We start from the raw sequence: 12,500 nt of genomic DNA, 5'->3' as shown, positions 1-12,500 counted from the left end.
CCTGGTTCCTGGTTCCCAGTGTTCCCAGTGCTCTACACACCTGCAGCGGCAGCGTGGCTGTCCTCTGTGTTGTGGTTCTGGAGGTTGTTGTTGTGGTTGTTGTGATGACGCTTCAGCTCATTGGCTAGTTGCTTGCCCAACGGGATGTCCCCTTCCTGCATGTTCTGGCTCACCACCCGGAGGTTGATTGGCCGCTCGTCTGGAAAGAAAATGACCAAACTTAACCTCCCGTCCAAAGCTGGCTCCTGAAGAAACTCAACCCTCCCCCGCTGAGACTCAACCCTCCCCCTCTGAGACTCAACCCTCCCCCTCTGAAACTCAACCCTCCCCCTCTGAGACTCAACCCTCCCCCTCTGAAACTCAACCCTCCCCCTCTGAGACTCAACCCTCCCCCTCTGAGACTCAACCCTCCCCCTCTGAGACTCAACCCTCCCCCTCTGAGACTCAACCCTCCCCCTCTGAGACTCAACCCTCCCCCTCTGAGACTCAACCCTCCCCCTCTGAGACTCAACCCCTCCCCCTCTGAAACTCAACCCTCCCCCTCTGAGACTCAACCCTCCCCCTCTGAGACTCAACTCTCCCCCGCTGAAACTCAACCCTCCCCCTCTGAGACTCAACCCTCCCCCTCTGAGACTCAAACCTCCCCCTCTGAGACTCAACCCTCCCCCTCTGAGACTCAACCCTCCCCCTCTGAGACTCAACCCTCCCCCGCTGAAACTCAACCCCCCCGCTGTGACTGAACCCTCCACCATCGTCCAAGAGAAAGACAGTTTCTCAAGAACGACATGTAGAGAGAGAGAGGTAGGGAGAGAGAGGTAGAGAGAGAGACAGGCAGAGAGAGGTAGAGAGAGACAGGCAGAGAGGGGTAGAGAGAGACAGGCAGAGAGAGAGACAGGCTGAGAGAGAGACAGGTAGAGAGAGAGAGACCTCGCCCCAGAGGACTGGCTGGAGGTAAACAAGTGTGGGCGGGATAATTACAGGTGCATTCTGGGAACAGAGATATAATGAGCTGTCAGGAGTGGGCGAGTGAGAGAAAGAGAGGGTGGGTGAGGGAGAGAGGGAGAGAGGGAGAGAGAGAGAAAGAGGTGTGGGTGGGTGAGAGAGAGAGACTATGAAGTTGAGAGAAAGGTAGGGGGAGACAAAGAGAGAGAGAGAGAGAGAGAGAGAGAGAGAGAGAGAGAGAGAGAGAGAGAGAGAGAGAGAGAGAGAGAGAGAGGTGGGCGCGAGGGAGAGAAAGAGAAGACAGGGGGGGGGGCACGAGAAAAAGAGAAAGAGGGAGAATGGTGGGCGAGAGAGAGTGACAGCTGTGGGCAAGGGAGAGAGAGAGAGGGGGGGGTGGGCGAGAGGAGAGACACAGAGAGAGTGTTGGGCGAGAGAGGGAGAGAGGGAGGGGGCTGCTGGACAGACAGGGAGGTGAGAGGGGTTAAAGGTCACGGCGGTACCTAAGCTCTCGCGGCCGTTGTCGGCGGCTGCGTTGCCGTTGGTAACGTGGGCGTCGCTGAGGTACTTCAGGGCGGAGGGAGGGATCCTCCAATCCAGAGCCTGCAGCCTCTCCTGCACCGCGGCGTCCTGAAGGATCTCCATCTGACGGGCCAGCAGCCGCTCCAGCTGGACCTGACACACACACGGACACATGTTAGTATGGACACGGATACATGTTGATATAGACACGGATACATGTTGATATGGACACGGATACATGTTGATATAGACACGGATACATGTTAATATAGACACGGATACATGTTGATATGGACACGGATACATGTTGATATGGACACGGATACATGTTGATATAGACACGGATACATGTTGATATAGACACGGACACGGATACATGTTGATATGGACACGGATACATGTTGATATAGACACCGATACATGTTGATATAGACACGGATACATGTTGATATGGACACGGATGCATGTTAGTATGGACACGGATACATGTTGGTATAGACACGGATACATGTTAGTATAGACACGGATACATGTTGATATAGACACGGACACATGTTGATATAGACACGGATACATGTTAATATAGACACGGATACATGTTAGTATAGACACGGATACATGTTAGTATAGACACGGATACATGTTAGTATAGACACGGATACATGTTGATATAGACACGGATACATGTTGATATAGACACGGATACATGTTGATATAGACACGGATACATGTTGATATAGACACGGATACATGTTAGTATAGACACGGATACATGTTGATATAGACACGGATACATGTTAGTATAGACACGGATACATGTTGATATAGACACGGATACATGTTGATATAGACACGGATACATGTTGATATAGACACGGATACATGTTGATATAGACACGGATACATGTTGATATAGACACGGATACATGTTGATATAGACACGGATACATGTTGATATAGACACGGACAGGGAGTTGAACCGCTAACCCTGCAGTTTTAGTGCCTCACTCGTTCCAAGCAGTTTGAAGTGAAATGGCCGGAGCCTACTTGTGAACAGTTAGGGAAAACGACCAATCACCTGCAAGTTGCGTCCCACAGACTCCTCCCCCTTGGACTTGGCGGAGGCCAGCTGTTCGCGCAGCATCTCCTGCCTCATGTGGATGGCCTGCAGCGCCTCCTGCAGGTCAAACAGGTTCTCCTGCCGACACACACAAGGACGGCTATCAGGCTACAAGGCTACATTAGCCAACCAGGCTAACGCTACAGTAACCCTCCAGGCTAACGCTACATTAACTCTCCAGGCTAACGCTACATTAACCCTCCAGGCTAACGCTACAGTAACCCTCCAGGCTAACGCTACATTAGCCAACCAGGCTAACGCTACAGTAACCCTCCAGGCTAAGGCTACATTAGCCAACCAGGCTAAGGCTACATTAGCCAACCAGGCTAACGCTACAGTAACCCTCCGGGCTAACGTTTCAGTAACCCTCCAGGCTAACGCTACATTAACCCTCCAGGCTAACGCTACATTAACCCTCCAGGCTAACGCTACAGTAACCCTCCAGGCTAACGCTACATTAGCCAACCAGGCTAATGCTACAGTAACCCTCCGGGCTAACGCTACATTAGCCAACCAGGCTAACGCTACAGTAACCCTCCAGGCTAACGCTACATTAACCCTCCAGGCTAACGCTACATTAACCCTCCAGGCTAACGCTACATTAACCCTCCAGGCTAACGCTACAGTAACCCTCCAGGCTAACGCTACAGTAACCCTCCAGGCTAACGCTACATTAACCCTCCAGGCTAACGCTACATTAACCCTCCAGGCTAACGCTACAGTAACCCTCCAGGCTAACGCTACAGTAACCCTCCAGGCTAACGCTACATTAACCCTCCAGGCTAACGCTGCATTAACCCTCCGGGCTAAGGCTAGCCAGCTACAGTAGCCCAACAGGCTAAGGCTACATTAGCCTACCAGGCTAACGCTACATTAACCCTCCAGGCTAAGGCTAGCCAGCTAGAGTAGCCCAACAGGCTAAGGCTACATTAGCCTACCAGGCTAACGCTACATTAACCCCCCAGGCTATGGCTGCATTAGCCCAACAGGCTAAGGCTACATTAGCCCTACAGGCTAAGGCTACATTAGTCCAACAGGCTAAGGCTACATTAGCCCTACAGGCTAAGGCTGCATTAACCCTACAGGCTAAGGCTAACAGGCTACATTAGCCCTCCAATCTAAGGCTATCAAGCTGCAGTAGCACACCAGGCTACGGCTAGCAGGCGAACAGGGGCTTCTCTGTAGCTGGAGCCAACACATGTTTTTAAGTGTCCTGGGCTGAGGGGCCTTGGCCGACCCTGGGACAGCACTCTCAATGGGGCCGCATACCAACTCCCAGCCTGGGGATCCGGCCTTCACCCACACCTTAGATACACCCAGAACCACCAGAGAACCCCTTAACACACCTTACAGACCACCAGAGAACCCCTTAACACACCTTACAGACCACCAGAACCACCAGAGAACCCCTTAACACACCTTACAGACCACCCAGAACCACCAGAGAACCCCTTAACACACCTTACAGACCACCCAGAACCACCAGAGATCCCCTTAACACACCTTACAGACCACCCAGAACCACCAGAGAACCCCTTAACACACCTTACAGACCACCCAGAACCACCAGAGAACCCCTTAACACACCTTACAGACCACCCAGAACCACCAGAGAACCCCTTAACACACCTTACAGACCACCCAGAACCACCAGAGAACCCCTTAACACACCTTACAGACCACCCAGAACCACCAGAGAACCCCTTAACACACCTTACAGACCACCCAGAACCACCAGAGAACCCCTTAACACACCTTACAGACCACCCAGAACCACCAGAGAACCCCTTAACACACCTTACAGACCACCCAGAACCCCTTAACACACCTTACAGACCACCAGAGAACCCCTTAACACACCTTACAGACCATCCAGAACCACCAGGGAACCCCTTAACACACCTTACAGACCACCCAGAACCACCAGAGAACCCCTTAACACACCTTACAGACCACCCAGAACCACCAGAGAACCCCTTAACACACCTTACAGACCACCAGAGAACCCCTTAACACACCTTACAGACCACCCAGAACCACCAGGGAACCCCTTAACACACCTTACAGACCACCCAGAACCACCAGAGAACCCCTTAACACACCTTACAGACCACCCAGAACCACCAGAGAACCCCTTAACACACCTTACAGACCACCCAGAACCACCAGAGAACCCCTTAACACACCTTACAGACCACCCAGAACCACCAGAGAACCCCTTAACACACCTTACAGACCACCCAGAACCACCAGAGATCCCCTTAACACACCTTACAGACCACCAGAGAACCCCTTAACACACCTTACAGACCACCCAGAACCACCAGAGAACCCCTTAACACACCTTACACACCACCCAGAACCACCAGAGATCCCCTTAACACACCTTACAGACCACCAGAGAACCCCTTAACACACCTTACAGACCACCAGAGAACCCCTTAACACACCTTACAGACCACCAGAGAACCCCTTAACACACCTTACAGACCACCAGAGAACCCCTTAACACACCTTACAGACCACCCAGAACCACCAGAGAACCCCTTAACACACCTTACAGACCACCAGAGAACCCCTTAACACACCTTACAGACCACCCAGAACCACCAGAGAACCCCTTAACACACCTTACAGACCACCAGAACCACCAGAGAACCCCTTAACACTAGGGACCGACCGATACGATTTTCTTTTTCATCAGCCTTAGCTGATGACCGATACGCCGATACCGCTTATCTTGAGCCGATAATACCCTGGAAATCCAGAGTTCTCGCGAGAGCACAATTTGAATTTGCTCAGCGGTCCCTCTGGGAACGAGCAATATACTCGCGTATGTTCTGGGCCTCCCCTGACCCAGAACATTAATCAATCACATCGATGCATCAATGTAGGCGGGCCAAAAGCGTTGCTGTTTTACCGACCGATACAGCAAGAGCCTTATCTATTGGTCAGCTCCACTGGTCTGGATACGTCACCCCTTGTATTCTTCTGATTGGTCATAGTGTTATCCAATGTGTGTGTTATAGTGTGATACTGAAAAAAATATCGGCCGATACGATACACGTAAAAAACGCAAATATCGGCCGATAGTATCGGACGGCCGGTGTAGCGGTCGATCACTATTTAACACACCTTAGATACCACCCACAACTACCAGAGGACCCCTTAGACACACCTTAGAGACCCTTAGACACAGCTTAGAAACCCCACACAACTGCCAGAGAACCCACACACTATAAGAACCGCTTAAACACACAAAACACACACTTCAAGAACCACTTAAAACACACCAAATGAATGAGAGGGGGAGGGGTGTGAAAGAGTGAGGTAGAGAGTGAGAGAGAAACTGGAAGTGAGAGAGTGAGGTCATATAATAATGAGGTAGTGGGATCTTGAGGTAGTGAGGGAATGAGAGAGTGATAGAGCGAGGGATTGAGGTTGAGAGGGAGTGAGTTAGTGAGGAAATGAGGGAATGAGAGAGTGATGCAGTGAGGGAGTTAGAGAGAGGTTGTGAGAGAGTGAGGGGGTGAGGTTGCAAGAGAGTGATGGTGTGATGTTTTGAGAGAGTGATGGAGTGATGTTGTGAGAGAGTGAGGGAGTGAGGTTGTGAGAGGGTGAGGGACTGAGGTTGTGAGAGGGTGAGGGACTGAGGTTGTGAGAAAATGAGGGAGTGAGAGAGGGAGGTTGTGAGAGAGTTAGTGAGTGAGGGAGTGAGGTTGTGATGTTGTGAGAGAGTTAGTGAGTGAGGGAGTGAGGTTGTGAGAGAGTTAGGGAGTGAGGGAGTGAGGGTGAATGACCTCACCTCTGTTTTGATCCTTTTGGGCGAGGGCTCCTCTCGCTCTCCACAGCGCGACCTGAACCACAAGACAACCAGCAGGTTAGGGAAGCACGTCTGGTTAGTTAGTGTCAGGGAGTGAGTGGAAGGTGTTTATAGTTATTTATTGATTGGTAGTTAGTTAGTGAGTGGTAGCTCTTACTTGCTGGTGCAGTAGGTGTATCCAGTTAGTTAGTGAGTGGTAGTTAGTTAGTGAGTGGTAGCTATGTCTTACTTGCTGGTGCGGTAGGTGTATCCAGTTAGTTGGTGACTGGTAGCTATGTCTTACTTGCTGGTGCGGTAGGTGTATCTAGTTAGTTGGTGACTGGTAGTTGTGTCTTACTTTCTGGTGCAGTATGTGTATCCAGTTAGTTGGTGACTGGTAGCTATGTCTTACTTGCTGGTGCGGTAGGTGTATCTAGTTAGTTGGTGACTGGTAGCTATGTCTTACTTGCTGGTGCGGTAGGTGTATCCAGTTAGTTGGTGACTGGTAGTTATGTCTTACTTGCTGGTGCGGTAGGTGTATCTAGTTAGTTGGTGACTGGTAGCTATGTCTTACTTTCTGGTGCGGTAGGTGTATCCAGTTAGTTGGTGACTGGTAGCTATGTCTTACTTGCTGGTGCGGTAGGTGTATCTAGTTAGTTGGTGACTGGTAGCTATGTCTTACTTGCTGGTGCGGTAGGTGTATCTAGTTAGTTGGTGACTGGTAGCTATGTCTTACTTGCTGGTGCGGTAGGTGTATCTAGTTAGTTGGTGACTGGTAGTTATGTCTTACTTGCTGGTGCGGTAGGTGTATCTAGTTAGTTGGTGACTGGTAGCTATGTCTTACTTGCTGGTGCGGTAGGTGTATCTAGTTAGTTGGTGACTGGTAGTTATGTCTTACTTGCTGGTGCGGTAGGTGTATCTAGTTAGTTGGTGACTGGTAGCTCTGTCTTACTTTCTGGTGCGGTAGGTGTATCTAGTTAGTTGGTGACTGGTAGTTATGTCTTACTTGCTGGTGCGGTAGGTGTATCTAGTTAGTTGGTGACTGGCAGTTATGTCTTACTTGCTGGTGCGGTAGGTGTATCTAGTTAGTTGGTGACTGGTAGTTATGTCTTACTTGCTGGTGCGGTAGGTGTATCTAGTTAGTTGGTGACTGGTAGTTATGTCTTACTTTCTGGTGCGGTAGGTGTATCTAGTTAGTTGGTGACTGGTAGTTATGTCTTACTTGCTGGTGCGGTAGGTGTATCTAGTTAGTTGGTGACTGGTAGTTATGTCTTATTTGCTGGTGCGGTAGATGTATCTAGTTAGTTGGTGACTGGTAGTTATGTCTTACTTGCTGGTGCGGTAGGTGTATCTAGTTAGTTGGTGACTGGTAGTTATCTCTTACTTGCTGGTGCGGTAGGTGTATCTAGTTAGTTGGTGACTGGTAGTTATGTCTTACCTGCTGGTGCGGTAGGTGTATCTAGTTAGTAGGTGACTGGTAGTTATGTCTTATTTGCTGGTGCGGTAGATGTATCTAGTTAGTTGGTGACTGGTAGTTATGTCTTACTTGCTGGTGCGGTAGGTGTACTTGTAGGTGACCTCCCTGGAGATCTGACGGGCCAATCCGAAGAGCTCGTCCCGGCGTGTGAGCAGCGCGGCGTCCCTCATGCAGAGCTGGGCGGCGGCCTCATTCACCGTCAGCTGGAGGGGGGGGGGGAGGCACGGAGGGGTGAGGCACGGAGGGGGGAGTCACGGAGGGGGGAGGCACGGAGGGGGGAGGCACGGAGGGGTGAACGGCGGGGGAAGTCAGGGAGCGGGGAGGCAGAGGGGTGAGGCATGGAGGGGGGGGGTAGTCAGTGAGGTGGGGGTGAGTCAGTGAGGTGGGGGTGAGTCAGTGAGGTGGGGGTGAGTCAGTGAGGTGGGGGTGAGTCAGTGAGGTGGGGGTGAGTCCGTGCGGTGGGGGTGAGTCCGTGCGGTGGGGGTGAGTCCGTGCGGTGGGGGTGAGTCAGTGCGGTGGGGGTGAGTCCGTGCGGTGGGGGTGAGTCCGTGCGGTGGGGGTGAGTCCGTGCGGTGGGGGTGGGGCGTACCTCGTGCAGGGTGAGCTGCTTCCCGTCCCTCCTCTTGGAGTCGAAGCGGCCGTAGATGGCGCTGTACTTGCGGATCTCGTCCTCGCGCCGCGGCTCCTCCTCGCCCATGTCCAGGATGTGGCCCACCATCTTGGCCAGCTTCTTGTTGTTCTTCAGCTGCTCCCGCACCTCGGCGGGCTCGCTGCGGGGCAGGCCGGGCGCCATGCGCTCCACGCACTCCAGCACCGACTGCACGGCGGCCGGGTCCAGCGCCTCCAGGCCGTCCCGCGGCGAGGACGGCGAGCCCAGCTCCGAGGGCGACAGGCTCTGCTCGCTGTCGTTGCTGTGGCCCGACCAGAAGCGGGCGTCTCCGGCGGCCGCCGGCGGAGGGGACCCGCCCCCCGCCTTGTCCCGCCCCGCCTCCGGCCGCCCCGGGTCGGCGGCGGCGGCGGCGGCGGCGGCGGCCGGGCCCTTGGGCGTCTTGCCGCCCCCCCCCGGGGAGCCCTCGGGCAGCTTGTAGACGGGGATGCTGCAGACGGGCAGCGAGGCCAGCGGCTGGTTGAAGAGGGCGGGGTTGGTCACCCAGTCCCGCAGCGCCTTCTGCAGCCGCCGCACGTGCAGCGGTTTGCTGGCCATGCCCACCAGCGCCATGATCTCCAGGAACTCCTCCTCCCCCGCCTCGCACAGCTGCTGCACGTCGTCGCCGCCCTGCTGGATGAAGGCGTCGTAGTACAGCAGCAGGTTGGAGCGCTGCAGGATGCGGTAGAGCTGCAGCTCGCCCAGGGTCCGGGGCAACACCGCCGCCATGCTGGGGGAGAGAGGGCGAGAGGGCGTGAGAGAGAGGGAGGGAGGGAGGGAAAGAGAGAGCGAGAGAGGGAGAGAGAGAGAGAGAGAGAGAGAGAGAGAGAGAGAGAGAGAGAGAGAGAGAGGGGGAGAGAGAGAGAGAGAGAGAGAGAGAGAGAGAGAGAGAGGGAGAGAGAGAGAGAGAGAGAGAGAGAGAGAGAGAGAGAGAGAGAGGAGAGAGAGAGAGAGAGAGAGAGAGAGAGAAGGAGCGCATGAGACCTCTCCCCCCCCCCTCTCTCTCTCTCTCTCTACCATCTCAACATGGTGGAGCCCAGTCAACTCAACATCCCATGATGCACTCTGGTGTACAAACCCTACACACAGGAGTGAGAAAGACAGAGAGAGAGAGAGCCAGAGAGAGAGAGAGAGAGAGAGAGAGAGCCAGAGAGAGAGAGAGAGAGAGACAGAGAGAGAGACGGAGAGAGAGAATGAGAGAGAGAGAGAGAGAGAGAGAGAGAGAGAGAGAGAGAGAGAGAGAGACAGACCGAGAGACAGAGAGAGAGAGAGAGAGAGAGAGAGAGAGAGAGAGAGAGAGAGAGAGAGACAGACCGAGAGACAGAGAGAGAGAGAGAGAGAGAGAGAGAGAGAGAGAGAGAGAGAGAGAGAGAGAGAGAGAGAGGAGTGGCTGACATGCCTCTGTCCTCCTACCCCAGTGGGCGGTGGGCTAGCCTCACTCTCCCTGCTCTCCCCTGCCTCGCACGCCCTGCTCTGGCCCGTCTCAAACGACCACACACAAACACGCACACACACAGATATGCATGCTCACAAACAAGCACGCGCACACACCCACCCACAAACACGCATGCATGTTATATCGGATTAGTTTAACATGAGCACTGCCAGGGGTACAAAGGTCAAAAGTCCTACCTGCTCCTTAGTGACCTGTCTACTGTCTAACCCCTACCTGCTCCTTAATGACCTGTCTCTGTACTGTTTAACCCCTACCTGCTCCTTAATGACCTGTCTCTGGACTGTCTAACCCCTACCTGCTCCTTAATGACCTGTCTCTGGACTGTCTAACCCCTACCTGCTCCTTAATGACCTGTCTCTGTACTGTCTAACCCCTACCTGCTCCTTAATGACCTGTCTCTGTACTGTCTAACCCCTACCTGCTCCTTAACAAACTGTCTCTGTACTGCCTAACCCCAACCTGCTCCTTAATGACCTCTCTCTGTACTGTCTAACCCCTACCTGCTCCTTAATGACCTGTCTCTGTACTGTCTAACCCCCACCTGCTCCATAATGACCTGTCTCTGTACTGTCTAACCCCTACCTGCTCCTTAATGACCTGTCTCTGTACTGTCTAACCCCTACCTGCTCCTTAATGACCTGTCTCTGTACTGTCCAACCCCTACCTGCTCCTTAGTGACCTGTCTACTGTCTAACCCCTACCTGCTCCTTAATGACCTGTCTCTGTACTATCTAACCCCTACCTGCTCTAATGACCTGTCTCTGTACTGTCTAACCCCTACCTTAATGATCTATCTCTGTACTTTCTAACCCCTACCTGCTCCTTAATGAACTGTCTCTGTACTGTCTAACCCCTACCTGCTCCTTAGTGACCTCTCTGTACTGTCTACCCCCTACCTGCTCCTTAACGACCTGTCTCTGTACTGTCTAACCCCTACCTGCTCCTAATGACCTGTCTCTGTACTGTCCAACCCCTACCTGCTCCTTAATGACCCGTCTCTGTACTGTCTAACCCCTACCTGCTCCTTAATGACCTGTCTCTGTACCGTCTAACCCCTACCTGCTCCTTAATGACCTGTCTCTGTACAGTCTAACCCCTACCTGCTCCTTAATGACCTGTCTCTGTACAGTCTAACCCCTACCTGCTCCTTAATGACCTGTCTCTGTACTGTCTAACCCCTACCTGCTCCTTAATGACCTGTCTCTGTACTGTCTAACCCCTACCTGCTCCTTAATGACCTGTCTCTGTACTGTCTAACCCCTACCTGCTCCTTAATGACCTGTCTCTGTACTGTCTAACCCCTACCTGCTCCTTAATGACCTGTCTCTGTACTGTCTAACCCCTGCCTGCTCCTTAATGACCTGTCTCTGTACTGTCTAACCCCTACCTGCTCCTTACTGAGCTGTCTCTGTACTGTCTAACCCCTACCTGCTCCTTAATGACCTGTCTCTGTACTGTCCAACCTCTACCTGCTCCTTAATGACCTGTCTCTGTACTGTCCAACCCCTACCTGCTCCTTAATGACCTGTCTCTGTACTGTCTAACCCCTACCTGCTCCTTAATGACCTGTCTCTGTACTGTCCAACCCCTACCTGCTCCTTAATGACCTGTCTCTGTACTGTCCAACCTCTACCTGCTCCTTAATGACCTGTCTCTACCCTACCTGCTCCTACAATAATACAGTACCACAATATGACAACACTACAATACTAAAATGCTACAACACTACCCCACTACAATAATACAGTACTACAACACTACAATAATACAGTACTACAACACTACAACACTACAATAATACAGTACTACAACACTACAATACTTCAATACATCAACACAAAATAATAAAACGCTACAATACAGCACTCCTCTCCACGTTAGAAGAGATACGACGATATTGGTTATATATAATGTGTGTGTATATACATATACATACATACAGGTTATAGTTGATCATTACCTGTAGGAACAGCTGCTACCCGTCCGAGCGTCACCGGACCACCGACCACCGGACAACGGGACCGACCACCGGTTCACCGACGGGTCACCGGATAACCGGACCACCGGACAACAGGACCGACCAACGGTTCACCAACCGACCAACGGTTCACCAACCGACCCACGGACCACCGGACCGACCACCTTCCTACCGGACCACCGTACGCCGTCACACCGGGAGTCCGTCGTACCTCCAGCAGCTCGCGCTCAGATGAACCGTCCGGAGCGCCGTGTGCTCGCGTGCTGCTGGAAACTTTACTGAACGAGACGCCGACTGCAGTCTAGCGCGCGTGCGCTCCGTGTGCACGCATGCATGCGTGAACGCGCTGATGCGTGTGTGTGTGTGTGTGTGTGTGTGTGTGTGTGTGTGTGTGTGTGTGTGTGTGTGTGTGTGTGTGTGTGTGTGTGTGTGTGTGTGTGTGTGTGTCACCGGGATATTCCGCGGTTGCTACAGCGCTTCACGCCCACGCTCCCGCGTGACGCAAATCCGCGCGTGGGCGGACAGGGCGTGGGAGGCTTTCTGCTCCTCGCGCCCTGCTC

The 12,500-nt window shown here is 52.8% G+C and overlaps 1 protein-coding gene across 1 annotated transcript in view; it reads right to left on the bottom strand.

Moving 5' to 3' along the window:
• The window catches only part of LOC115542987 (NGFI-A-binding protein 1), a 13,930-nt gene extending 1,567 nt beyond the window's left edge, over nt 1-12,363 (bottom strand). The window contains exons 1-7 of the mRNA XM_030355517.1: nt 11,923-12,363; nt 8,450-9,236; nt 7,930-8,063; nt 6,387-6,438; nt 2,540-2,659; nt 1,443-1,614; nt 41-199 (exon numbers count right to left, since the gene is read on the bottom strand). Of these exons, the coding sequence (XP_030211377.1) occupies nt 41-199; nt 1,443-1,614; nt 2,540-2,659; nt 6,387-6,438; nt 7,930-8,063; nt 8,450-9,235 (1,423 nt within the window). The 5' untranslated portion in view covers nt 9,236; nt 11,923-12,363. The remainder of the gene's footprint in view (nt 1-40; nt 200-1,442; nt 1,615-2,539; nt 2,660-6,386; nt 6,439-7,929; nt 8,064-8,449; nt 9,237-11,922) is intronic.
• Between the last annotated feature and the right edge of the window lie 137 nt (nt 12,364-12,500).

The sequence above is a fragment of the Gadus morhua genome, chromosome 4 (genome assembly GCF_902167405.1).
Source record: "Gadus morhua chromosome 4, gadMor3.0, whole genome shotgun sequence".
Classification (NCBI taxonomy): Eukaryota; Metazoa; Chordata; class Actinopteri; order Gadiformes; family Gadidae; genus Gadus; species Gadus morhua.
The sequence above is the reverse complement of the archived record's forward strand: the minus strand, read 5'-3'. Positions and strand labels throughout refer to the sequence as shown.